The following is a 27,983-nucleotide window of genomic DNA, read 5'->3' on the forward strand; positions in this document are numbered from 1 at the left end:
TCAGCTGAAAAAAAGCGGAATATAGCAATGGAAGCTGTCAATAATGCGATACTATTTGTCTAGACATGCATCAAACATGACTTCCTTGTCTATTCTCCTGTTCACACACAAAGCTTCAGTCTAAACAAACTCTTCCTGGCACAAAATCTGGCTCGTAGAAACACTTAAAACTGCTTTGGCGGACATTCTTCGCACAATAAACACAACTCAGCTGCATGGGGGACACTTTTATAAGATCAGACTGCAAAAAAAGGATGAAGAACCTAAGCTTGCAAGCACTCTAAAGTCCATCACAGCCATTGGAAATGGTGCAGGGATTTCCGCTTTGGATCAAGGACGCGTGTTTGTCAATCACGCCGTATCGCTGGTCTTCCATACGGACAGAAACAACGACTTTTCCTGGGCGATAACGCTCAGCCGGAGAATTAGCGCTTTGATTGCAGTGGCCGGGCGGGATGTTGTCAGCGTCGCTGACGGCTTTTTTGAAGTGGGAAGTCATTAGTTAATGGAGAGGCCGGCGAGAGAAGGGATCGCGACCTGGGAGAATCCGCCACTCGGGCTGCCGCCGAAAGATTCCAATCAAAGAGGGAGGCGGGCCGGGGGTCCCGCCGCACGCTGTCAAACTCAGTCTGACTGAGCCGTGCGGATGGCGCGATCCACTTCACAGAGCTTTCTCACTTCACTGAACATGTCCGTCATCTTAATGCGTCCGCCTAATTATCAGCGTGTTTTGGTGGGGAGACTGAAAGGCTATTTTCAGTAAAAATTGTGCGGAAAATCCACAATGTTCTTCGACGTAACAATGAGATAGCTTTTTTTGGGGGGTAGGAAATTGGCATTTGGTAAGTTTTAGTAGACAAAAAAGATTCCAAAGCCTGGTTGAAAACCATAATAAAAACAGCAAGACTGTTATGTAAGTGTGGCGTTGTAGTTGGACTTGGGTGGAGTGCTCTACATCAAACTAAATACTTAAAAAGGGCAGGAATCTTCCGAAAATAATAGGAATTCGGCATCAAACCAAACCTGACATTGAAAGACATGAAGTAACGATGAACTTGACATTAGTCAAACAAGCTAGACGATTCCACCAAGTAGACACACACGGGCTGATTACCAAGTGTACACGCAGCAGGTTACTTGAGGAAGAGAAGCCTGGAGGGACAGGAGAGTTAAAAAGCAAACAAAGCGTAACAATGACAGAGAGAGAGAAACTACTCATGAGACGGTAGCCATTTCCTAGTAAGTCATTACCGTCCAATAGAGTTGTGCCTTGACCTTCTCTCGCCGCCACCATCCACGCTTTCTTCAAGCAAATGGCAAGTTTGTCCAATTAGTTTAAGAATCCAATGTATCCCTCTCTCTTAGCCAACCTAAAAACAGGTCTACTATCCAATAACCTTTGGAGTGGGCCGCCTGTGACTTTGCTTTCACCTCAATAAAGCTCTCTCTGATTGAATCAAGTGGCCGAGGTCAATAGGACATATGTTCATTTCCCAGGGTCCTCGGGGTCCCCACAGGCAGAAAAAATGTGCTGAGTGTCTCCCGTGACATTTATAGGCTAGGAGCTGACTTATATATCTTCCCGACCCCCCCTTTTCCTCCTTTCAATTCCGCTTTTTAAAAGGGGTTCCTTCAGTTTTGACTGGCAGAGCATTTCCAAGCCTCCGGTGAGGCTTTCGGCGGCGGCGTCACGTCACCAACTGGATGGCGTCACCTCAATTTCCCGCAAACGAGTCTCGCTTTCGGCACCTTGAAGGGGAAAAACAACATTTCTCCTCGGCTCGTCTCCCTCCGTCACCTCTTTCTCGTCTCGTTGTTTTACATCTGTCAGAGTCGTGGCTCTCTCTTGTCAGCCGTCACTGCCACTTGTCACCAGACGACATTTTAAAAAAAGGAACATGCAGTGAGCTATGAGCTTACAAATTCTTGGTTCAAACCTTCATTTAAAAGTTTTACACACACTTTATCATAGGAGATTCCACCAAAGACCCCAATGACAACGTTTGGCGCTACCGGGGATGAAACGAGGGCTTCAAAAAATCGTTTCAAATTCAACTACCGTAGAAGTAATCTCATGACAAAAGGAAGCGGTGAGGTCAGACTTTCCTTTCATCCCTAACCGATTCACCATCTCCTCTTAAAAGTCCTTAACTCAGCAGAATCTGCGAAAGGCCTTTTGTGTGGTCCTCGCGCCGTTCCGCGGCGACCCTTGAATCCGGCACGACCTTTGGGAGGAGCCGTAACTCATCCGGGCAGCTTCAACAAGTCCTTCTTGTGTTCTGGAGCAACCTTAGAGTCTGCCAGTAAATGTAGTCAACTCCATAAGTAATGAACTGACACCCTCGGGGGGCTTTGATTCTCTGCTTCTCTGCTTTGGAGTGCTGATGGAGCATTATAGCGATAGCGTTTGACCCCCCTCGTTCATTATCATTCAAAAGGAGAAAAGGGCTTGCAGCTCGCTATTACTATTCTCCAACCTGGGTGAAATATTTGCCCCGGAGACAAAGCGTGATTAGACTAGCGTGAGCTGACACGGCTGAGAAGATCAGGAGGAATGAGATGCTTTCAAGCCAGCGTGGAATGGTGTTTCTTTAATTGCGTCCTTTGCCGTATGTGTTTCTGAAGAGCACAACCTTCTTGAGATGCATTCCAATTTGCTTTAACCTTCCTTCACTCTTTCGCCCTTTTTTTCTACCAACCAACACACACACACTCCCTCACACCGAGAAGCCCCGACACACACTTGACTTCGCAAGTCGACACCGTCACCTGTTAGGAACACACACACGGAGCTTGGACACCTGCAGACACACAGCTGCCCCGCGAATGACAGGTGTGTGGCGCCATCACCTCCCAAGTGCCACAACTTGACTATCCAAACGGTTAGCGAGTATTACCATGACTATGATTGTGTTCAAGTAAATCTGCACATATTATGTCAATCAGGATCATCCATTTTAACATGACTCATCCTCCCTTTGCGGCTAGTGGCGTGCACTCTTTTAGGAAAGTAGTTTGCAAGATTTGCAAGTATGCGAGTGGCAAAAAAATTGCAATACATCAACAAAGGCTGACTATAGAGGTGACTCTGTAGTTTCCATCAAAAAAGTGTGAAGTTAGCCATACCTGGAACTCAATACCAATTAAAAAAAACGTCTCTGCACCTCTAGGCCAATCATCTTAAAGCCTGGCTATTAGACGAAAAAAATGGTAATCACAACGCTGTCCAAAACTGTGCTATGTGTGTCTAGTATGTGTCATCGTTTATCTTCAACCTACACAAGGGACTAAAGATGGAAATGATCCCTTGGCTACAATCTTACATATTAACATGAATATAAATATTTTCATTACAGTGTGCTGTCCCTTATTAAATAAAACTACAACTGAAACAATTTTCATCCAGAAGGAAAAAAGGAAAAGGGCCCTCACTCAGAATTTCCAAAAGGACTGCCAAAAAAAATAACAACCCTGTTGTGTAAGATGAATCTGGGACTGTGAACTACCCACTGACAATTACAAGCTTTGTCTCCACTCACTTCGTGCATAGAATGGAATGTGATTTTTCAAAATTAATAATAATTAATGGAACTTACTGGCAACTTCCAACGATGCGTTGTGACTGACGGCTTGGCCCAGGTAGTTTCGTGCCACGCACACGTAGCTGCCGTCGTCCGGTTTGGTTCGCCGTCCGTGGACGATGCGCAGGAAGAAGAGCGAGCCGCTGGGCAAGAGCATGCGATGCGAGCGAGGATTGTCCCGGTCCGTCTCCACGCGTTCGCCGTCCTTGTACCATTCTACCGTCGGCGGCGGACGACCTTCCGCCTTGCAGTTGAGAGTGGCCGGTTCACCCTTGGACACGATCAGGTCGGAGGGATGCTCCACGATGCGGGGAGGCGAGTCTTCCTGCCGAAGACGAGAACCTGAAAGAGAGTCAGAGCCCATTTGTTAAAATGGCCAATTTGCCTTGTTTGCTATTCTGCGTGTATTTACTATTTCACTACGGTTGCAGTCATTTATAATGTAATTAGTCTCACATAAAAAAAATTGGAACATGGGCAGGAGACGATAAATCAATCCGTTTATAGCAACAGGCCAATTCTATTCCCCAATTAGGCCTACACATGTTCTGGCAGAGATGATGGAAGCCCTAGAGAAGCCATTAAAAGTGCAGAAGATGTAGAACCCAGACTCGGAGAGAATCCATTTTATTGTGAGGCACATGCAAATGAGCTGCTCTATTAACCTGGATGTTTTCAGTTATTTTTTTTCCTTGTATTTGCTTTGTTTGGCTGGGTCACAATTTGCTCATGAATGTCAAACAACGACTTACTCTTCCTCGAGCATAATCATAAAAAATGAAGTAGCCTTGCCTTAGGCAACAAAAGAGGTTGAAATCAGGTTCCGCCTGACAAGATATCAGCGCTTACGTTGGCGAGTCTGCCAGGCTCCGACAAAGGAATAAACAAGGTGGTCTCGGGTCCCCGTACGCGGAATAACGTGGCGTTGCGCTTGTTCTTAATTGTGCCGCGATGGTGGCGCAGCTTTTGGCCGCTCCTTAAGCTCTCGGGCTATCGGCCGTCTGCGAGTGGAAGCTCAGATCCGGCCTTATCTGTAAAGTGCCAGCCGCCTATGGCAAAATAAGTATGCGCAAACATGCTCGCAGATGCAAAATTGAGCAAATCCATATACAAGCGAGGTCATTTCGAGCACCTGTGCCCCGGCAAACACGTTTTTTTTCCCCGACTGTCAAGCCCGAGGCGACGCCGTTGGCTTGAAGTGTTGGAAGAAGGCCAGAACCAGGCTAACAAAAAGAGGGGTTCGGATACTGGGGAAAAGAAGAGACCCTTGGGGGACAAAAAAAATAAAAAAGCATGTTGATATATGGTCACAACGTATTTGTCTACGCTTGGTAAATATTGAAGTTGCGATTGGGAATGAAATGAGCTGATAAAAGTGGAAGGAGGACCTCAAAAACAACAATGCCAGAGCACTGAGATCATGTTAGTAATACGGGACTCAAGTTAATGCAATTTTTTCTAGCGTGTTGGTGGTCTTAGTTGGCTGGCCGCAGACAAACTTGGAGGAAAAGACGGAACGTATTTAAACAGGACGAGAGCCTTCAGGCCGAAAGGGAAGTTATTGCTTTGAGGTCACGCAAGATGTCAGATCACGATGAAGAATCTCACAAAGGGGAAAAAAAAACCCTTCAGACATGCCATCCCATAATCCAAAGTAGTTTTTTACAGCTGAGAAGACAGAAATTGCGTGAATCTGGCCACCTCAGGTCGAACAAATCTGTGCGACACCAAGAATGTTGTGGGAATAATAAATCCCAACCTGGGGGAGTTTAGGATTATATTCCTTTAAATCAAGTACCAGGGCCACCCTGGAGGAGCTCAAATTACACCGCCAATAAATCGAGGCACTTTCCACCTACGTTTCTTTTAAATAACAATGTCTTCTTAAGGACATACAGCTATTTTGTGGGATCCAAATTGGATTAGCAGTCAGATTTTCCAATGGTTAAAGAAGAGCGACATTTTAACGTTTAGTATTCGCTTCTTTTCTCTAACCTGGAAGACTGTGGCTTCAAACAAGCGCCACTACTCCATTTATGAAGCGAACCGGAGGGGAAACCAATAAATTCCAGACATTCTTTCTCAGGTTGTAGAAGATACAATTAAACACTGCCATTCACAAATATTCTGGAGAAGGAATGTCTTCCAAATAGAGAGAGAAACATCTGCATATACACTCCATTTTAACAAGAGATTTTTTCTAAAAGAAAGGGGAATTCATGGAAGCTTTTTAATCTCGATTTATCGACATTTATAGCAGGCAGACATCCGAAAGTACGTTCGGTGGGCAATAAAGAGCTCCCTGGATATGAAAGTCAAGGTCACGGACACGGTTCTGTTACTGTTGTAAAGAAAAGAGAAAAGCAAGAGAATTTGTGAGCATCAATAGAAGGCAATCTGAAGTAATGGTAAAGAATCTGTTTGGTTTATCGTGTTTTGCGACTCAATCTGTTTTACCTCTTGGTCAACTATTGATTTCACCTGCTCCTCAAAGTCAACCAATCAGATGTGCAACATATCCCCCCACCTGTTCCTTACTGTCTTTGTCAGAGAATGTATTTAAACTCCCAAGTTCTGTCTGTGTTTTGTCCATTTCCCCACATTTGACTGACTGATTCTCACTCCATCATCATAAAAATGGTCTTAAAAATAGAGTCTAGTCTTGTAATCTTCAACCGTGCCTTTGAGCAACAACAACATTGACAAAAACAACCATAAATGAATAAAGAAAGCAATATGAATGCACTGTGCTGCATTGAAAGTAGCGTGAAGATCCATTTATGAGCAGCAAGGCAAAGAAAGAGCTGCAATCATTTATTTGCCATCTGTTAAATGTTCAGTGGAAAGGTAACAAGCAATGAAGTCCCCAGGGCAGAAAGAGACAAGCACACACTGTTGGTGGTACAAAAAATTGGAGCCAACTGGGTCAACACAATACTTCAAGCACAGAGTAAACCATCTGTATGTACAGTATATACTTCCAAATGGGATGTCGTTAGTACTCACTTCCTACTGAGCAACTCTGCTGGATTCTTTTCACGCCCTTAAATTCACAAAAGAAAGTCCATTCTCTATGTTTTTCCATTCCCATATTGATACATTGTATATAAAATACTATAATAATGTTTTCAAAAGATAGTACTTTGTTTAAATGATCAAATTGCCATTGTAACGAAAGTAGTAAAGTGTATTTTTGGCATGGCTCCATCTTCCACATTTAAATGCAATTTCTCTTCACTCATTCAACAAATACATCTTACATACTTTTAATATTAATCATGTCATCACAATGTGACGAAAGTGAACATCTGGGTGACCTCCATTCATTTTTTTGGGATGTAATTAAACTTATATTAAAAAGCAACCCAGATGTGAGCTCATTCAACGGTTCTTTAAAGACAGAATTTCTTTGGCATTTTGAAAGGAAAAAGAAAATACCCTTTACTATCTATCTACCTTCTTATTACCTTTTCCAGGGAAAAAAAGGTTACGGCAGCAATAGAGTAAGTAAGGCAGCAGAAATGCATGTCAGAGTTCAGCAAGGATGGGAAATGGCTGCTGTAAGTCCATAATACCCTGACCTTTTTTTTTCCAAAGCAGATCCACTGGTGTCAATGGTCTCCACTGAGCAAATAGTCTTCCAAATGTGGACTTGACAAATTGCTTTTCACTCCCCCGTATGCTATGATTGAAAAGATTTTTTTTTATCTCACTGTCTCTTCACTTTTCAGCAAAAACCACCATTTTTTTCTGGTAGAATTACATCCAATTGCTTCAACTCAAAAAATTAAACAGCATTGGCAGTTGAAATTGTCCATTATGTCCTTGATTGTTCTTGCCTGGTGCACATACTTGGCTGGGATAGGCTCCAGCACCCCCTCCACACAGAATATGTTGACCATATTAAGCATACCCATAAAATTGCCTTAAAATGGTTGAATTTTACAATTTTTCTCATAAAAGATTCACAATTTTTACCTCTATATTCATAAATGTGTACTTTGTTTTTGGCACCTTGCATTTTCGGGCATGACAAGTCTAATTTGTGGAAATATAAGCATTACCCTTGATTCAGTCATCATTTTTTTGTTACAAATACGGCGTATATGCAAAAAAATCGGTGCAATGACTGATTTTGGTGCCAAATGTCCCATGTTTGATGGACTGCAATTCTGCACAAATATAGCTTTTACTTAATGCGTTTTAATGAGTGTTTTTTGTTCTTTTGTAGGATGTCAGACTTCAAATCAATTCCACTTAACTTGGTGTCGTCTTTTTTCTTAAAGGAAAGTTCTCCTAAATGCTCTTCTAGCGGCGCTTATCACCCTCGATGCAGTCATGTGATAAGCTGGCGCGGCGCAATCATTATCTAAACTTACCGAGAAAACTTGAATTGCAATTTGGAATTGTGTTGATTTGAGTCATTCCTGTCCTAAACGGAACTGAAATAGCATGTTAATTAGAAGCTGGAGGCGTATTTTTGTATTAATTAGATGGTCAAATGAGTAGACGACGGAAAGGGGCTTTAAACAAATGAAGAAAAAAAAGGAAATGATTGTATGTAGTTGATTAGAGAATATAGTAGTGAGAATCTTCAGGAGGAAGAAAAAAATCAAGATTAATGACTGCCTTAAGACTCATTTTTAATCTTTTACTTTCAATAGTAGTTAATTACAAGAGTTGGAAAAGTTATTGGCGCATTTGTCTGTTGGCAAAAACAGCACAAAGACAAAATCCCAATTTCCAATTTCGACTTGAGATTAACCTGAAGCACTTTATTTTAATCACGTCAAGTGTTGATTGCTGGCCTTTTCCAACTCCAAGTCCTGGATTGACTGGACCAGAAGGTGAACGCCAGGCTTTTGGCAATATTCGACTGCAGTCAAATAGGAATGAAAATGGAAAATTATCTTCATAGCGCACATTTCCAATCCATACTTCAACTCTTCTGATTGGAATGCTAATCATGAAGCAACCGACGTCAAGGACGACACGTGCTGATTGCTTAGAAATTGAATTTGTAGCCTCTGTTAGTGACATTTGTTTTATCTAACAACTCCACTCTTTGTGTTTTTGATGAGTGCTTCTCAAAGGCTTGCATTGTACATTGATTTTGTTGAAAAAAAAGACTCAATAAAAATAAAAATAAGTCCGTCAATGCACAGGCGTTGACAATGTATACGTAATTTTCAATTGTGGATTGACGGGGTGAACTTAAAGCAATTCAATCTCCAGTATTTATAGATCTTTTAATGAGATGCGATCTATTCTGTGTGTGAGAGAAGCTCTTATGGGAAAAGTCTGTCGGTGCCGCAATCTTGCCACGAAGAGCTTTGAACACTGTCAGTAAAGACAGACGACGGGAGGAGAAAGATGAAACGTTGTTGGAGATCACTTGCAGCGCTCCTCGTTTCCCACTGATCAATTAGTATTTGTCTTCTTTTTTTTCTTCCCATAGCGCCAACATAAATGCTTCTCGGATGCAGAAATATGCGTCCCTTTCGGATGCATTCGGCCGTGAAAATAGCGTGAAAGATTCTGCGGCAAGCATATGGATGGTATTGATTATAAAACGCCCCGGCGGAGAAGAGATGGCTCTTACGTACGGCTGCAACCTCGGGAAAGCGTCTCCGAGGTCGCGCTATTTACTGACCTTTAAATCTGTGTTTTGAAAATATGAATTCAGCCGGTGTATGGGAGAGCGCCGTGAAAGCACCTCAATCATTGCTAGCTTCTCTTCTGTTATCCATGGACGAGCCATCGGGTCAAAAGGGAGGGAATATTTTGCTTCACTTTGAAAAATCGGCACACGTTTGGAAGTCAATTCAATTGCTACAAAATGTACGGCCGCCAAAGACTGGATTGATCCAGGCCGGTTCGATATTTGCAAGAATAAAACTAGTTTTTGTGAATGAGTAGCGTTCAGAATGTTTAAAAAAGAAACATCTCAAGTCAATACTTCAGTTCAAAAGGTTTAGGCATGTTATGTGGAGAGGAGAGATCTCCAAGAGCAGAACCAAAAACAAAAAATTATTCAATAATAACAAATTCAGCAAGAATTATTCCATCCTTCCCCTCCCATTATTTTCCACCAACAAAATCAAAGCCACTCAAAGCCATGACAAAACAACACCTGGCCTGTTAATAAACAAACAACACAAATCCTCAATCCATAACAATATTAAAATACCATTTCGACAGTTCAATACTGGAGGAAAAATCTTTTTTTTCCACAGACTGGCATCTTCAACTTAATATCCAAATTGACAAATCCACGGGATGCGCAAAATGATAGTGGGTCGGTCGGTGTACAAAGAACCCGTCAAGCTCGTCATCCGTGGCGAAAAAAAAAAGGCCTCATTAGCCAACAGCCTCAGCTCATCACTGTCAACTTTAGGAAGACCTCGGGGAGGCTTGTTAGCTTTGGAGAAGCCGCAACGAGCTTGGCGCCCTCCGATCGCCCATCCTTACTTACTACTCCACAAACGGCGTTCTATAACGAGAGGCTGTCAATATTTGGAGTGGCCACCGTCGTCGACCTGTTACGGGAGAGAATGTCTCTCGTCATAAGTAGGTGGAACCTTCCTGTGTGATTTCAACAGGTCAGCAAAACGTGGCGTTGACACGCCAATGGGCGACCAGTCAGTTGACGGCGACCAGTCCATTCATACTGGAACAAAAATACAGTTTTTCCATTTTTCTATCCATGTTTTCTTCAAAGCTAGTCTGTTTTTACCGCTAACACAATCCTCTGCGTAACTTCACCAAGGTAACTTAAAAAAATTAAAGTCAAGTCTTAAAATGTTTCATCCCATGCCAATATTTGAACATTTTTACAAAACACGTCCAGCTGTTCGGTAAAGTCATTTAGATAAAGCGCCAATTCTATAGCGACGAAGAAATTGGATTTGGCGTCCAAAAACCAGTTAAAAAAGAGCCGTTAGATCTAAAGCAGGAAAAATTGTGTTCAGCGCCGGAATGCCATTCAGATGCTGCGAGGTATTAACCGCTGTTTGAACTTTCAATTTATTTATTTCTTTCACCTCTTTGCCCAACAGCTGCATATCTGTAATTTGCTCGTGTACAAAGCGGCTATCTACCAAGAGGACATGTTCATTTCATTTCTCTCTCCGTGTCTCCTTGTTTTAAAAGCCGTTGTTTGCAAGTCCTGCAAACAAAGCAGCTAAAATGGCAATGGCATTCACGGCCGCACTCCAGGGACGCGTCATTAACCAATGGGGGACAAAGCCGCGCCAGCTTTATCAAAAAAACTCGGCGATTAAACTCTCCGAGTGGATTCCAGGTGTCTTTTCACGGCGCAATTCAATCACTTGACTTAAAAGCTGCAAAAGTCGCCGTGGAAACAAACAGGAAATTGTGCAAAATCCACAGTACGTCCAATGGATTACACTTATTTTCCGCAATGATATGCATTTAAGCGATTTTTTTTCTGTTATCAGTGAGGGTTTGTAATCATGTTGTTGCATTTCCCTCAAAGACCAAAAAGTATACGAGTATATGCTTATTCCCTGTTCAATATTATTGAGTCATTCCTCGTAGGGTTCGACTTTGATGTCAGCGGAATAAATCAATAAAATAAGCAGCTTGTTGCAGAGGCGTTCTTTTAATTAGTGAGTACTGTATTTTCCCGCATATAAGCCGCCTCCGCGTATAAGCCGCACCCTAAAATTGCCTTAAAATGCGGAAAAGGGAAGTCACGTGACATAGTAAAAAAAACTCATCACTCCGATTGTGACATTTACAGTGAATGAATGAATGAATCCTCGGCTAATGCTAATACTACTGACAGGTGTCTTTGTCAGAGCAGACTGCGAGAAGCAGGTGCCAACAGAAAAAGTGCTTTTTTTGTTGCACCCCACCTTTTGTCTGCAGCCACGCACGCTTTAAATAGACTGATAAACAGTAAAGTCAACAATTGCATTCATTTCCAAGGCACAGCCATGAAATAACCACATTTTCTCGAATGGGACGCCCGCGGCCGTCGATGGCGGCCAAAGAGTTCTAACGAGGCCTCCATCCCACTGCTTTCTTTCCTCATTAGGCGTATCCACCGAGGACGGCCGATACTCGACAGGCCTAACCCTGCTCTTCCTTCTCTTATGCATAAAACATAGTTTGAGTTAAACACCCCGCCCATCCTGACACCTATTATGGCAATTAACTTCTCCGAGTGAGATAAGAGCTGCATAAAAGGGGCGTGCGAGAGGTACCTAGTCCCTCTGAGTGAATACTATGGGCCATATTAATGCCTCCATGGCAACACCGGCTAGTAGACGTTAAAAAAATGGCTACAAGTTGCTAGGGGTGCACACCCCCAATTTTAGGGTGATACGCTACTGACAATTTGCAATTTCAACACATGGTTGACATACGTTTCAAAGTATATTTTCACACATTCATTCATTTTCTGAATGGCTTATCCTCACAAGAGTTGCCAGCCAATAAAGGAACTAGGAGACAAAGGACAACAAATTGTAGCCAGGGGGGACAACTAGGTTTTGGGATGTGGGTGGGGAAGCAAAGTACCCAAAGAAAACCCACACAGGCAAGCCTGGGGAGAAAATGCAAACTCCACACATAGAGAACCACCTGGGATCGAACCCTCGACCGTGGGAATGCGAGGCAGACGCGCAAACCACTACACCTTATGACAATATGCAATATAAATAATGGCATGCTTTCAACAATGTTTTCTGCTGCAATATTTCATCCATAAAAACACTAATGCTTTATCTCGATTAGATCGTGCTTAAGCAATCAATATATCGATCCAAATACATGAAGCCAAATAGAAGCATTTTACACTGATCACTTTAGTTGAGGACGAGATACCTGAAGAAAGGTGCAGCAGCCATGCCAGAAGACAGCAAAAGCCCTTGATGCGGGCAGGCATCATTCAAAAACCGACGCACAAAGTCCGAACAATTCCACAAGAGTCGCGTTGCGATTAGTTGGTCCGCATTCCGATTTCTAAGAGCCGTCACTCGAATCGGACGGACCCTGGCGAGCGCTCCTTCATCGTGAAGTTGCAACAAATTGGCCAAGAAGGAAGGAGCCCACGGGAGAGCAGATGACTTTCCTTCTCCAAGTCCTCGTTTCCAAAAGGCGTCAAGAACTTGACGACATCCATTGCCCAGGTTTGATCGTCATTTTCGATCGAAAAGCAATTGGCTCTCGAGCGCTTTTCGCAACGACGCTCTGCAGCCAAAGCGCGTGTGCGCGATGCTGCGAGTAAAGAAAAAAAGAGAGAGTCTGCGTGCGCACGCCACAAGCTCCAAAGTCCAAATGCAGGGTTCTCACATCTCCAAAAGAGAGAGAGAAAAAAGAGAAGAGACGCCACTCTTAAGCACCCCCACTTTACTGCCTTTGAAATTCCAATATTTGTGCCAGTTTTCCCCATCAGTTTTTCAAAAGATGTTCAGAAAGCATCATTAATTGACGTCAATCGTGCTGAGATGCCCATTTCCCCCCAAAAAGTTGCTTACCATTGACGTCGATCAACGTCAAAAAGACACATTGCAAATATACACATTGCAAAAAGATAGGACGTCTGTCGCTGTCAATGGTCCTGAAACACCACCTTCCACTGCTATTAATGCAGTCTGCCTTTTATAATGCAAATATATATGACGTCTATCGCTGTCAATGGTCCTGAAACACAATAATTCCACTACTAGAGCTCCCAATTGACATGATTAAAAAAGGCACTTAAATTAAAAGATGGCTTGGAGCATTTTTCATTCCAACCTGTACCAACATTAGTATAATTGAAAATTGAGATTTGTCTATAAAAAAACAACAACCTTTTTATTTCAAACATAGCTTGACTTTTTCCTCATCCTAATACTAACATAAGAGATAAGAATGTACCAAATGTACAATTGGAATAGTGCAATCCAAAGCAGTAATTCAAAGAAATTCAGTTCAGCTCGACCTGTAAAGCGCCCAGAGAAAAGGGGGCTTTTTTAATGAGGCAGTCTGTAGCAGCATTGTGTCTCTCCAGATGAGCAAAAAAGGAAAAAAAATCGATTGGTGTCCTCACCCCTGACCTCTGCAGCATGCCATGGGGGAAATTAGATATGATTGGAATTGGATGCTGAACATATTGTGGCCCCAAATGACACGTGTTGACCACCCAATGGCCACCGTGCCTGCAAGTCATCACATCAAAAGACACATAAAAATAAGGCAACTTTTGTTTTCTATCCTTTTTCCCCCCCATCCTGTCACAATGCAAGTACGCCACCTGCAGGCCAACAAGCCTCATTGAAGAAAACGTTGTACTGAAATCCTAATAATTCGTGTTTTTTAATTCAAAACGAGTTACTGTTTCAAAAAAATATATGACATTTAGTTTCAGGGACTCGTCCACATTGCAGGAATGTAATAACTTTGTCATTCCAGACAAAAGACTGAAGAAAATAGGGGCAACATAGCAAAAATAATGAGCATCCCCACTTACTTTGGAAACAAAGTGCGAGAAGAATGTGTGGCAATATCAGAGAAATATTTACAACCTGGGTGAAATGACAAAGCAGCCCGGAGCAGATGGTAAAGATGGAATGGACACAAAGACATGCCGATCTTCATGGCAACACAAAACAAGACAAATGGCAAAGAAAAATACACCCACACTCATTCCTACTTTTCACTCCTATGGAAATGTCAACAAGGCAAATTTCTTATTGACGAAATAAACGTGCATTCTTACATGAATCTGATTTTTTTTTTTTTGTAAATGGACGTTATACAATGAGATGCTCCTCCCACTTATGGATACAAAGCACATCAATCCAAAAAAAGGGAATGCTAAATGAGAGTAAGAATCTTCCTTCCCATTTTTCACCCAAAACACAGCAGGCTACCGTGAGGCAATAGAGGCTCGTCTTTTCTTCTACTCTATCTCTTTCTAAATGAGCAAAATGGTGGCCAGAGTCAGGCTCTTTCAAGAATGAAAAGCCTTTCAACTTCTTACAGTCTCCTCATATTTTTTTTCTTTTCTGGTTGGGGCGTAATGATGCTCAGACACACACACACAAGTACACACACACACACACACACACACACACACAGCCACACACAATGTTTTTCATCTTTAGAAGAGAAAGGAAAAATAATCTGCCACGAAAAATGTCTTCAATTTAAGATGTTTCTATATTTTTATGTGGAAAGTCTAGGATGTTGACTAAATGATTGATGTAGTTGTGTTTTTACCTTTGTAGCCATAGCTGCTGTCTTGTTCTGTTTCAGGTTTTGGAGTGACGAGGTCAATGTTTCTTCTGTACTTGTCTGTTTTTGAGGAACACAGGAAGGAAAGTCAGTCAAATCCAAAAAAAAGCATGAATCGACAGTGAAGTAAAGTCAAAAATTGATCATTTTACTGCTCTAGTATTGTACACAAAATTCAAATGAGTGAGTGTACAGCAGAGGTGATGTTGATGTCAAAATCCAAATCACCAATTATTTAAGCTTGACAAAGCTTTGGTAAAATTGGCAATTTAACAACATGCAAGATGATGAGGAATTTTCTGACCTGATGAAATGTCCAAAGTGCGGCTGCGTTCTGATCGCATGACACCAAGCAGGTTGATGAGAAGAAATGTGGTGGGAAGAGCCTGCATGCTGGCACCTGGCAACTGGCTGCACACTTTGGAATTACCACCTGATACACCTGGAATACAAATATCATATTTAGTTCATATGTGTTTTTAAACCAATATCATGTCTATAAAGTACACAATATCATTTTCCAACAGCATTTCAACCCTTTTTGGAGTAACAGAATCCTTCCAAAAACAGGCCACAAACTGCTAACTAAACTAACCAAGTCTAGCTTAAGTAATACCATAAAAATAATAGTCTTTTTACATCAAAATAATCACATGGTAACGTGGAGGATTCACTCATTATAGATTTATTTTTTCTTCCTGAAAGTGTTTACTTCCAGGAAGTCTGAAATATAAGATCAGTACAAGAAAAAGGCATCAGAAATCAGTCATTTCTACTGATCCGCCATCTGTGCTGGAAAAAGCTTTGCAACTCATCCCGTCTGTCTGATGGACAGCCAGATAGATTCCCACCATGATTTGGCGCCCACCGCCCACCAACATCATGTGCCACTTGAATTGCTCGGCAAAAAGAACAGCCCTCGCCACCAAAATTCCTCCAAAAAAGACTCCAGCCATTCATGAAAAACAACGAGACCTATTTTGCAGATAAAGACAAAACACCAGCAATTTTTTTCCTTCCGTGTGTAGTTATACGCATGTTGTTCCCATCAAAAGCGGGCACACCTCGCAAATGCACCCGCCGCAGTCTGAATTCGGCTAATGAGATTGCGTGGAATCTTGTCAGCATGGCGTCGCGGCGTGCTCCCTCCACACATCAATAAGGAATTGGGAGAAAGAAAAAAAATCCAATAAAGATGCTTCCAGGCAGAAAAAGTCATATCCTACCACTAGAAATGGCATAAATATTCAGCACTATTGTCTGAACACACCATGTGTATGAATACATGATTTTACATGGCGGAAAGTGGTGAAATTGAAATGTGGCTGACATGGTGCAGTTTAATTTGCTCTAAAAGGCTCAATTTGTGGATTCCTTGTTGATTTTTACTTTAGCAAAACAAAACTCATGTAATAATATGGCCATCTGCATCTATGCTACTGTGATTATTACCAGTACAATTGATGGTGTGGGCAGAAAAATGGCGACATGCATTCACATGTCAAATGCTCTCCACTGGAAGATATTACAAAATAGCTATTTTCAGGCATAGTGCACCCAGGGCAGAGTCTTCTGATCAAAAGTGACGGGAGAGCTGATTTCTTTCTTCTCGGGCTATGACTGCGAGGAATCATAGCAGCTCACCATCTAACATATCGTCAATAAGAAAGCACAGGAGCGCGTACTCTCTCGACAGGTCACAATATATGTACTCTGGCGTGATATCACAGGAATTTGAGCAGAATGACCTAACCACCTGCAGCACCTGTCATATTATGGACTAAATTCCTAAGTGCATTCCCACAGGTGACAAGAATGTTTAACATTTTATGATGCAAGTCAAAGGTTAACAAAGGCAGATATTTGTCACCCGAAAAGTCCCTGAACTTCATTTATTGTCATCAAAAATGTCCCTAAACTTAATTCGTATTTTTCCACCCTAATTTAGAGAGTATTCTAATCGGAAAAGGCCCTGAAAACGGTATTAGCACGAGTAGAGTTCAGAACAAGGACATAAGATTCAGCGACAGGTTCATCTGCAGGAGAACGCCCGAGAAAGGACAAGCTGGTACTATTGAGGCCGCTTCAAACGATGTGATAGAAAGACAAATGACGAATACGCCGCAAGACATTTTGGCATTTCATAAAAAGGATGAGTCGCCGTGGGGAGGAGGGAATTTAGCCTGAGGCGTGAAGGATGAGTCTGTGGAGCAGTCACGGGGGACACTGACCTCCGCTCCCACAACACCAATGAACTGTCAATTGATTCCACTAGTGCAAATATGTATGCCGTTTCGGAATCCTGGTACAAAAATGGTTACAATCAGTACATTGGTAATAGTACTATCATGTGGGGATAATGCTTTAGAGTTTATGTATATACTATAAAAGTGTACGGATGTGATTCCACGAGTCTGGATTAGTTTCAATGCAATTCCAACACATCCAAAAGATAATCCCTTTTGGTTTTCCAAGACCACTGAAGGATTTCATTCATCACAAGCCAAAGAAAGCCACCAAATAATATCCTAAGACAGAGACACAAATGTCAGGGCAAGTCATTGATCAAACCAGTAAAAATAAATAATGATAATTACACATTTTTTCTCAAAATATGCACAAATGCAGGGAAAAGTCCACAATGGGGAAAAGAGTCAACTTCACAGCCAAAAGCTTTGAACTTTCCAACTTACCCCCGCGAGGCGATTCCTCCAATATTACATCTCCATTGATTGCTTGAAGCAAATGTTTCAATGTGCTTCTTTCCGGCGTTCAAGCATTGAAACGATGAGACTTGAAGGAGCAAAAGAAGGTGGAATGCGGAGCTGGGAAAAAGGCAAGCAAATCAAGCAAGGGGCTGCTCATCCTGAAGGAAAATCCTTCATAATCCATCTGTGATCCAAGAGAGCGCTATCAGATGGGCTGAATACAAATTGCATGGCTACTACCTCTGCAGCAACCTGGGTCCACTTTCTCCTCAGGGTCCTAAAAGGCTGCAACATTACACAGCATCTTGCATCTTGCCATTCAATATCATCTTCATCAAAAACAGCAATACACTCATCCATTTAATTTCCGACATCACTATGTATTCTTCTTTTTCTTCATTATTCTGAGTGAAACCTCTAACCTAAAAATTTGACACAGCTATTCATCTCATGATTTAGATAGTATTTTTTTCTTTTAACTTTCCTGCAGTCACCATTTTTCTATGGACAGCTGTGCACAGACTGCAGAAATGTGTCCTACTGCGTCCTGCAGCAAAATAGCCGCACGTACTTGGTTTTTTTCCTTCTTCCCAGCAAAAAAAAAAAAAAACAGAATTCATTTCCTTTCTTACTTCTTTTTCTCATTTGGTGACACACTGAGGCAAAGAAGAAAAGCCCAGCAAGGAGCAGGCCACAAAAAGCATAACCTCAAATTATCATAGAGACAGTCTAAAGCTATTGTAGAAAAAGCCCATTCTTATATTTGCGTGTCTGTCGGTAGGTCGTAAAAATCAATAAAAGTGCTGCTTTTTAATCTATTGTCTCCCTGTAGCGTAACCTCGGTGGAATGGGCGCTTGGAAATTGATTGAAAAACTTTGGAATTGATTCGGGGTATGTTTTTAATTTGATTTTATTGAGAAAAACATTGCCTCAATAAATGATAAATGCATCCTGTGTTGTGTGCCACACAAAAAAAGAGGAGAATTGATCGGAAAAGGCGCTTCAGTCATGTTTTCTAATCAGAATGTGTGGTATTTGCATTCATTATTGATCTTATCTTGTTGTTTTAACCTTAACTTACACAAGAGACTAAAAATGGAAATTAACTTTTGGCTATATAATTTTGCACATGTATACACATACTATATGTTCATTAATATTGTCTCCTTATATAAATCAAACTTAAATATTTGCCATTAAGCAATTAAAATCTGGAGTATTATCTCCTTATAATCACATTTTAAGTAAACTCACAGCAGCATTCAATAGTGAAAGCCCCAAAAAAGCGTCAAAACTCGGGCTGCCCCAACTCAAGTCATTTTCTGCCTTTGACGGTCCAAGACGTCCAATTTAATTAAAAAAGACTAATAAGAGAGGCAACCGGGTTACTGTAAATCCTGAGATTGAAGAGATCTCTTATTAAAGTCTTTGGCCTTATTCAGCAATCTAGTTTGGAATCAACCTGGAGACAAAAACACTACCATTTATCATTCTTGCTGCGTAGTAAGCTCGAGAGCGTACCATTGGACAGATAATCATCTCCTGGGGAAACAAGCTTTAAAAAAAAAAGATTGCAATTTGATCACAGTCTCAAAAAAAGCCTGCCTGTTACTTAGACCCAAGTTACTGTTCTCACTGCATTGTGTCCTTCATGAAATGGGTTTCAAATTGATCCAGGGGCGTGGCCTAAACAGCATCAATCAATCGCTTCCTGGTTGATATGGATTGGACGTCTCCAAAAATATTCATCGTTTGACTGGAGGGGAAAAGTTGCTCCGGCACGACGACGCGTGATCTTCCTCTTATAGTTCAAGTCCAATTTGCGTCCATATTTATATGCTAATATTCAAATCCCCATTTCCTCTTGCTCTGCTTGGCTTGTGTTGACTGACACTCCAGCAGCCAAACAAAGCTATTTTTACAGATGGGCCATTATAGCACGGCGGCATGGGGGAATGTGTAAGAATGCAACTGGGGTGTCATTGCTCCTTTGTAATACGTCTCGTCTGCGGGAATTCATTTTCTCGCCAGCTTTGCTTGAAAATGGCATTCTGACACCATTTACATGGAAATCACTTTGCCTCTTCACCTGTAATGGGGGGCCAGGATAGAAGAGGGGACCTCAGAGGCCTGGGCTATTAATGAGGGCTGAAAGGATGATAGACAGTGATGGAGTTGGCGAAGAAAAAGTCAAGTCCACGGCTTGGGAAAATGAGGAAATCATTCAAATGTGGTTTTTCACACACACAACTCCTACCTTCTTTTTTTTGTTCTACTTAAGTGGTGTAATAAATGAACATGTGCACAGATAAAACAGAAAAGAACAAGCACCAGTACGTTCTATAGAGAGCAATATGTTTGTATAATGAGATTTAACGCTTTCACTTCAAAGTGCACAAACACATAAACTAAATAATAATATGATAATAATATTTGTGTTATATATACACACACACAAACCCCAAATAGGTTTTTTACCTGAGTTTTAAGCATGTTTGTTTGTTTGTTTGTTGGTTGTTGTATTTGTGCAGGTCATATTGGAGCTTAAAAATCTCATTATTCTTGTATAAAGTCAATAAAAAGCATTCATTTCTATTCAATTCAATGACATAAATCAAGCCTAATCATGGTATAAAGATCATTGTTTCATCATTCATAGATTTTGTTGTTTTATCATGATCGATTATTGCATTGATACAAATTAATACCACCTGGATCATTGGATCAATACTAACTCCACATGGCCTTATAGTCGGAATACTTGGTAAAATAACCAGTTTAAATTAGGCGATGCATCGTGACTGAGCAATAGCGTTGGTATGGATAAAAAAAAAAACATTTAGATTTATAGATGATCTTTGCTTACATACCGTATTTAGTTGATTTAATTTGAACATTTCAAATGCGGACGGACGAAGCGTGTTGAGCGTCTGTTGACTTGCGTGTCGACGTTGTGACGTCAGGACGCAGCCCGTGCCTGTCACGTGACTCGCAAAGAGGATAAAGACGGAAGCAAGGTTTCGGCCGTACGTGTAATCGCGGCAAAATCGGTTCAAAAAATTAGCTCATCGGCTACACTTAGCCGCTAAGTGCGTCCTTTTGTTGTCTCGCCAGGCGGCACTTGGCCTTAGCCATCATGGACGACGCAATCATCTTTCGTATGAGCGCGTTTTCCGAGCAAGGCGGCCGAAAATACATGGAGGATGTTGTCGAGATCAGGATCGAGTACGAGCCCACGTCTGAGGCGAGCGATCCCGACGCCAAGATCCAGGGACAGGAGGCTGAGGTGGATCAGTCCACGGCACCCGCCCCCAGCGAGATCCCAGCTCCGAATGCACCCACGGAGCCTGGCCCAGTTTCGGCTATGTGGCTCGAGAGCCTCACCGACGGCACCGATGATGCCGACGATCGCCGCCGCAGCACGACGCCCACAGACCAAAAAGTCGACACCCGGAGATCCGTGGCGTTCTTCGCCGTCTTTGACGGCCACGGAGGCCGAGAAGCGGCTTATTTCGCCAGGGAACATTTATGGGATTTGTTAAAGCGACAGAGGGGCTTTTGGTCCAAGGATCAGTCAGAAGTATGCGCTGCCCTACGGAAAGGATTCATCGCTTGCCATCATGCAATGTGGAAACAACTACGTAAGCCAAAATAGGTCTTGTTTATGTTTGATGACACCACAATAATAACATCGGTGGGTTTTCATGACTCTAGAAAGTCATCACAATCGGTAAACAAAACAAACAAACATCCATCAACATCTGCCATCAGGCAAAGCCAAACCTGCATTGTTGTGATTGCAAGATGTCATGTGACTTTTTTTCTTCTTCTTTGCAGCGGAGTGGCCCAAAACAATAACGGGGCTCCCCAGTACGTCAGGCACGACGGCAAGCGTGATCGTCATCCGCGGAGCTCAAATGTACGTGGCTCACGTGGGAGATTCGGCAGTGGTGGTGGGAGTGAAGGAAAACGAATCGGCCATCACTCTTCAAGCACTGGAAGTCACGCAAGATCATAAACCAGAACTTCCCAAAGAGAAGGAACGGATCGAGCGACTGGGTGGCAGGTGCGTGTCAAAGGAGGAAAAAAAAGTCATCAAAAAGATCAATATTGTCATCAAGTTCTGCTGCTGTTTTGCTCGCATTAAAAATTTGGCCTCACATTATGCCAATAGTAAATGTGGTGTTTTAAATGTTGTGTTGACTTGACTACAGCGTCATGAAGAAATCCGGGGTGAACCGGGTCGTGTGGAAGAGACCCCAACTCACCCACAACGGGCCCGTGAGGAGGAGCACGGTCATCGATCAGATTCCCTTCCTGGCCGTGGCGCGATCTCTCGGTAGCCACGCCCAACTAAAAAGATATTCCCCGAGAAACACGGCTGCATTTTGCTCATCCGCCATGTTTCTTTTCAAAGGTGACTTGTGGAGCTACGATTTCTACAGCGGAGAGTTCGTAGTGTCGCCCGAGCCCGATACCACGGTGATGACCCTTGACCCCAAACGACATCGCTACATTATCCTGGGCAGTGATGGGCTGTGGAACATGATGCCCCCAAAGGATGCCGTCAATATGTGTAACAGCCACGACAAAATGGTGGTGCGTCATTATTTATTATTATTATTTTCTTCAGTTGTACATTATGTGGTTTGTCTTGTGGCACTTAGGGTCCCAAGGGAATGTCGTGTGCCTGTCGGTTGGGGTGCACGGCGCTGCTTTTCTGGAAAGAACGCATGCTTCGTGCAGACAACACCACCGTCATCGTGCTGGCGCTGCAAGAACCCAGCGCGCCGTCCCTCCCCGTCCACCGAGATGAAATCGTGGTGGACATGTCGCAGGGAATCGATCACATTCCCTTTCCGGGGACTCCGTATAACACGTATGAGGTTCCCAAGGTAAGCTGTTCATTCTTTTGGTCTGGAAAATTGTCTTAAAGGGGAAACTTTTAATAATTTGTCATGCTTTTCTTTTGTTTTTCCCAGGTGGAGCGTGAAGATGGCATGTTTAATGAAGATGAGATCTATGGAGAAGAACATGAAGGATGGACATGCCTGGAGTGGTAGTCAGGTGACTTATCATTGCTTTGTCTAATTATCTGTTAAAAGTTATCATAAGTGAATATATGGCAAAATAGACTTGCTTTATATTGAGGCTTTTGTCAAAAAATGACAGATATAAATCTTATCTAATTGTTTCTATCCCTTTCTAACAGCTCATGAAATATGGTGTATTTATTGAATTATTTAAATGCAGGATTTGACAATGTTTTTGTTTCTTGGTCCTTATCTATATTTCTTTTTGATCAGCACGAAGCAGAGAATGCCTCCTCTCCACTCAAAACATCGATGGAGGACTCTAGAGTGGGCATTCGTCCTATACGAAGCGGCCTTCTGCGCCGGCGCGCCCCCGTCGGACATTGGGGGCATTCCAAGCCTTCCAAAAACAGGACTCGGCCTTTCCAAGCCGACCGGACTCGCCCAATGAAAAGGTCTCGTCGCCCTCGAAGACCATTGGCGAGGTCAGTTCCGGACAAATGGTCTGTCGTATGACGTTTACACGCGGGAGAGCAACCCTAACGACTTCTTGCGTGTGGGCCGCGAGCCTCCTTTTGGAAACCCTTTGACTTTATTTGCATAATGTCACTCGTTTGTAAATATGAGGTTTTTAAGCGTATTTTGTTTTGAAGCTTTTTCTCCATTTTTGCTAGACTTTTCGGCCTCATCCTTCAATTTTAGTCTTTACAGAAATTGTAGATTGTTTCGATGTTCCTGTCTATTTTCATACATGGATATAAAATTATATATCAATACGCAATGTAAAGGATATTTTCAAGGGTAAAAGGGCACCGTATATTTTAGTCTAATTCGCGATACTTTGGATTTTGACCTATTTTTTTTTTTATTTCTGAGCATTTTTCACCAAAAGCGAATCAAATATGACCATATAATCCAATATGCCCTAAAAAAACAGGTTTATCATCAAATTTATGAATAGAAATGCCCCAAATTATGACCAAATCCAAGTGGCGTCTTGACACTCTGTGCAATCTCGTCATTCCTAGCATGTTCCGAACAGCGCGTATAAGCTATTTGAACCATTTCCGATGCGCTCAAAACGTTTCAATGGCCTCTTCTGTACACTTGATTGACATTTGGGTCACTATTTTCTTTAGGAAAAACCACCCCTGTGGTTCATGTGACTTAACATTGATTTGAACTTATTAACCTGGCAGCTGAGTTCTTGTTGTAGTTCATTTCGGTTGCCTTTGTTACCCGAATGGTTGCCTTAGCACAGACAAAAAACCTGGTGCTTTTTCACAGGATGTCTAGGAATTTCCCGGATATATACACTCATTTCTTCATCTGGCACCTGCAGCAATTCAGTTTATTTTGTACAGTGCATCATTATGCAATTTGTACAATACTTTATGCAAAGTAATTCAGCGATCTGGCATGCTCACATCAATTATGTCGTGAAGTTTCCAGAGCTTATAGATAGACTTCCATAGGCCCGTGTTGCGTTTGCCCCATTGCGAACGTGTGGCTTTTCTACGGGCGTCACTTCTCAGGACAGACTGTATGAGGTACATCCTTAAAAAGTGACGGAATATACACTGTCTGTGATATAATAAACGTTCCCTGTACATGTTGGGCTTTCTGTTTTTGCTGATGCTGCAGAACGTTTGTGATGACATGATGTACCAGGAGAGGGTAGCAGTGTGCTCATGTTTCAAATGTATAACTTCGGCACCCCTTAATACGGAGAAGTCTAAAGGTATTTTTTTGGGTTAGAAGTAGCTGTTGTGTTTGATATTGATGACATCATTATAATTTATTTGATGCTCATAATTGGTGAAACAATAACATAAGGCCTTCCATTTGACTATTTATATATTTTTGCAACAAGTTTCTTCTTTGCAAATGCAAAACATCTTTTTTCTTCCTGTTGCATGACTTCAGGTTTCTCATTCTACCTGTAGATGACTTATTTTTATTAATTACATTTCATCAAGGGCAAAAGAAATGAACATTTTTCCCTTTTTCCTTTATTTAAAATCTATATAAATGACTATATAATGTCTTTCCTGCATCATTGGTATCATTGTGTGCCATTGCAAAGGTCCCAGTTGCAATACCATTTATGCCCCCCAGTCTTACACACAGTGTTGCTCTTTTAAACGGAAGTTATAACTGCCTCCCTGCCAGTTCGAAAGGACCAGACGCCTCTCTCTAACACCATCCCATGAATTTGGAAGAGAGCGCCGAAGCTCCATCTGCCGGCGAGGGCGAGCCCGTAGCCGAGATGTTTGCCGCGGACTTCCACCGCAGACATACGGCCGGAGATTAGAAAGTGATGATAGCGGTGTCTGGAGCTGAATATTTCATTAAGTGTCAGCCCGACATCTGCTGACCTACCTCGCACGCTACTTCATTCTCTCGCCGCATACGCTGTCACTCCGGATTAGCCGGCACGTCGTCGCCGAGGTCTCCCGCTTGGCGTTCCCGATTTGAGACGCGCCTCCACGGTGAACCTGGGGGGGGGAGGGCGGGACTGGAACGCCGAATGTGACCATAACTTCATTCCCACCTGCTTTCCGATAGCACTCCCGGCGGGGCGATCAAATGGACATTTATGCGCGTCATCCCACTTTCCGGCACCTCGGGTGCCGAGCGTGTTCTCCACACATCTGCTGGCCGCCTCCTGACGCTATCGCTGGTGTTTTAGCAAGGTTTTAATGGCCTGTCGTCTGGCGCTCTGGGGAGGCTGCGGAGTAAGTACTCAAAAGGGGAAGGAAGGCCTCTCCGGGTAATGGGAGATGACGTGACCTTGTTTCCTCTTCCGAGGATCGGCACAGCGATCAAATTGATAGTGTGGCGGTCAAGACCGGGGCGACAACGACACCGTGAAAAAGCATTTCCGCACGTCCACCACTCTAGGCGTCCAATACATTTGGACTGAGAGGGATGGTCGTAGGGGGTGCTGTAGTCAACTAATGAGGCACACCCAGGCAATTGCAAGGCTCAACCACATGGACAACTAATCATAAGAAAAGTAGTGTACCCGGAGAAAACCCACAAAAGCCCAGGTGAACATGCAAACTCCACACAGTGAGGGCTCACCTGGCATCGACCCCAGACCTGTGAGGCCGCCAAGAATGTAGATTTTCTGGGTGTCTGTGGTAATGGGCGTCGGAGCACAATGTAGACTTAGGATCACTGTAATAAGTTAACGGAATTAGAGGTCCATGTGTCAAGAGTTGCCTCTTAGCTTGTCTGCTGGCTGTGAATGGCTTTTAAAAAGACCAATAATCCCCTCGCGCTCAATTTACACTTGAAAAGTTCCTGGAAATCACAAATCTGAAACATAGTTCTATTGTCTTATCATTCTCTGTTGATCTGTTTAAGAACGAATAGATAATATAGTATAACATAGGACGGCAAATAGGCTAAATTCTACCAATACCGATGTCTTGAAATCACAGACATTTTGTGATATTGTTTACTGAGCTCGGAAAGATACAGGTAGAATTATTTTGGAACATGTTGATGACACTTTGTGGTGGGATAATTGGTGTTGAGTTGGAGTGAGAGGTGTGAGCTAAAGTTCTCATTTTGGAACTGGATTTAAAGGCTTCCTCGGGTTAAGATTCTTAACCACCGTTAAATCGCATCCAACAGGCAGCCCTTCCAATTGGGAAATGACTCCAAGAACACATATGCTACAATTCAGCACGCCAAAAAATGTACGTTTGTTCGATTGTATCGTCGTTGAGAAACGAATAGAAATTACTGTTTATTGTCAATATGTTCCTTTGCTTTAGAAACTAACAAAAAACATCAACCGCACATATAGAAAAACGCATTACCGGAGACGCCACTCTCGCGAAGATAAGTGAATGACTTTAGACTTAGCCCACATTTAAATAGAAGCGGACAGTCTCCGGTGGATGGCCGCAGTGGGAAATGATGTTTAATCCTGGGCCCATCGTCTTGTTCCAATTTGACCTCCTATAGTTTGTAATGCGCTTACAGCTCCCAAACCTTTGAATCCTGGATTGAAATGTCATAGGCGGCCATTACTGTGATCTGAGGATAACGTCTCACCCGGACGGACTCGCACAGGAATGATGCAAGCGGCTTTTCAAAAAGAGAAAAGGGGCACGGGGGTTTTAGTTTTTCGCTTTTACGCGGCAAAGTGAACCATCACGTTTTAGGGCCGTGGACGTTTGATCCATTTAGACGGACGGCGACCCAAATTTTAAAATGGTCGGACGACAATCGCTGTGAGTGGCAGCGACTTGAGAGCAGATGAGAAGCGTGCTCTTATGGTACAATTCCGCATTTTTCTGCATTTGTTTTGAGTACTTCCTTGCTAGAAGAAAAAAAACATGAATTCCAGTACTTGTGCAAGTCTCTGGAAGAGAAAAAAATGATCTAAAGTCTTGTTAAATCCTTCTTTTTCAAATGTTTCCAGTGCAAAGTGATGTCCAAGTAAACGATTCCACATTACGTCGAGTTTACGCATGGAAAGGGAGGGAAAGTGTTTATAGAGCCATGTGTTGGAATAAAACATTTAGTAGACTTAGTACTTGACGTGATAATACGGCACCACCGGTGAGTGACTTTTCACTCGTGACGCTTTCAAAAATCTTTTGGCTGAGTTGAGCTGAGTCCAGATAAGCGAAGCCCCTAAAAGCCTCGTGCTGGCAGAGCGGGGGAATTTCCGACACGTCCTGAGACAGCTAATGCCACGCCGATGCTAAGCTTAGAAAGGCCAGGCGAAAAAAAACATTCATATAGAATATACTCCTATTGAATCAATAGAATTGCTAGACTTTATACACTTTTTTTTTGCTTCTGCCTCCTTGGTTTGTTATGTTTTTTTCCCTTTAACTTGTGTGTTATTATTGTTATGGCTTGAAATAGTATTTTGAGATTTTTGTGTTCGTGGAAGACAAATTTCAATGAAACTTTGATTGCCCCCAAGCTAAATAACGGCATTGAATGTATCGTATGGCCCCCGACTTGGCTTGGTGTCAGCAGTTACCGCGTTAATGTGACGGTGTGATAAATGATAGAGAGCCTGCTGGGGTGTTTCATGTAGAACATCCCGCCGATTCTGTCCCGTTGGTGTATGTGAAATTCTTGACACAGCTGCCGACAAAAATAGACTTTAAACATGCATTTTTAACTGAGCACAGAGAAGGGTCCACTTCTGGGACTCCACTGAAAGTCTGCCACTTATTGTGGGATCATAGTGATTTTTCACGAGGGGGGTTTAGGGGGGGGGGGGGTGAAGAAGGACACTTTCTGTAGGAAGGAAAATGCATTTGGAAAAACTCAAGAGTGCTTTATTTTGCCTTACCAGTGGAATTTTTATTTTATTTCCAGCTGTCAAGACCCTTCCTGTGTGTTGACCAATCCGTAGCCTCAGGTGTATGTG

The 27,983-nt window shown here is 42.6% G+C and overlaps 2 protein-coding genes across 4 annotated transcripts in view; one reads left to right on the forward strand and one right to left on the reverse strand.

Annotated features, from left to right (window-relative positions):
* The window catches only part of LOC144212387 (roundabout homolog 1-like), a 41,589-nt gene extending 23,831 nt beyond the window's left edge, over positions 1–17,758 (reverse strand). Inside the window, exons 1-4 of one of the 2 annotated variants that reach the window (XM_077740218.1) lie at positions 17,525–17,758; positions 15,136–15,273; positions 14,817–14,891; positions 3,597–3,923 (exon numbers count right to left, since the gene is read on the reverse strand). In XM_077740218.1, the coding sequence (XP_077596344.1) occupies positions 3,597–3,923; positions 14,817–14,891; positions 15,136–15,223 (490 nt within the window). In that variant the 5' untranslated portion in view covers positions 15,224–15,273; positions 17,525–17,758. Of the gene's footprint in view, positions 1–3,596; positions 3,924–12,434; positions 12,891–14,816; positions 14,892–15,135; positions 15,274–17,524 lie in introns of those variants that run through there. The other variant, XM_077740219.1, reaches the window with a different exon arrangement.
* Positions 17,759–20,482: 2,724 nt separating this feature from the next.
* LOC144213041 (protein phosphatase 1D-like) lies at positions 20,483–24,190 on the forward strand. 2 transcript variants are annotated; one of them, XM_077741284.1, is made up of 7 exons: positions 20,483–21,181; positions 21,378–21,606; positions 21,755–21,879; positions 21,958–22,136; positions 22,208–22,435; positions 22,523–22,607; positions 22,847–24,190. In XM_077741284.1, exons 1-6 carry the CDS (start codon positions 20,677–20,679, stop codon positions 22,601–22,603), a joined length of 1,347 nt encoding a protein of 448 aa, XP_077597410.1. In that variant the 5' UTR covers positions 20,483–20,676; the 3' UTR covers positions 22,604–22,607; positions 22,847–24,190. The 2 variants fall into 2 exon arrangements, with proteins under 2 accessions (XP_077597410.1, XP_077597409.1); XM_077741283.1 differs by having other exon boundaries at positions 20,486–21,181; positions 21,958–22,139.
* The last annotated feature ends 3,793 nt before the right edge of the window (positions 24,191–27,983 follow it).

Source organism: Stigmatopora nigra, chromosome 19, assembly GCF_051989575.1.
Source record: "Stigmatopora nigra isolate UIUO_SnigA chromosome 19, RoL_Snig_1.1, whole genome shotgun sequence".
NCBI classification, from domain to species: domain Eukaryota; kingdom Metazoa; phylum Chordata; class Actinopteri; order Syngnathiformes; family Syngnathidae; genus Stigmatopora; species Stigmatopora nigra.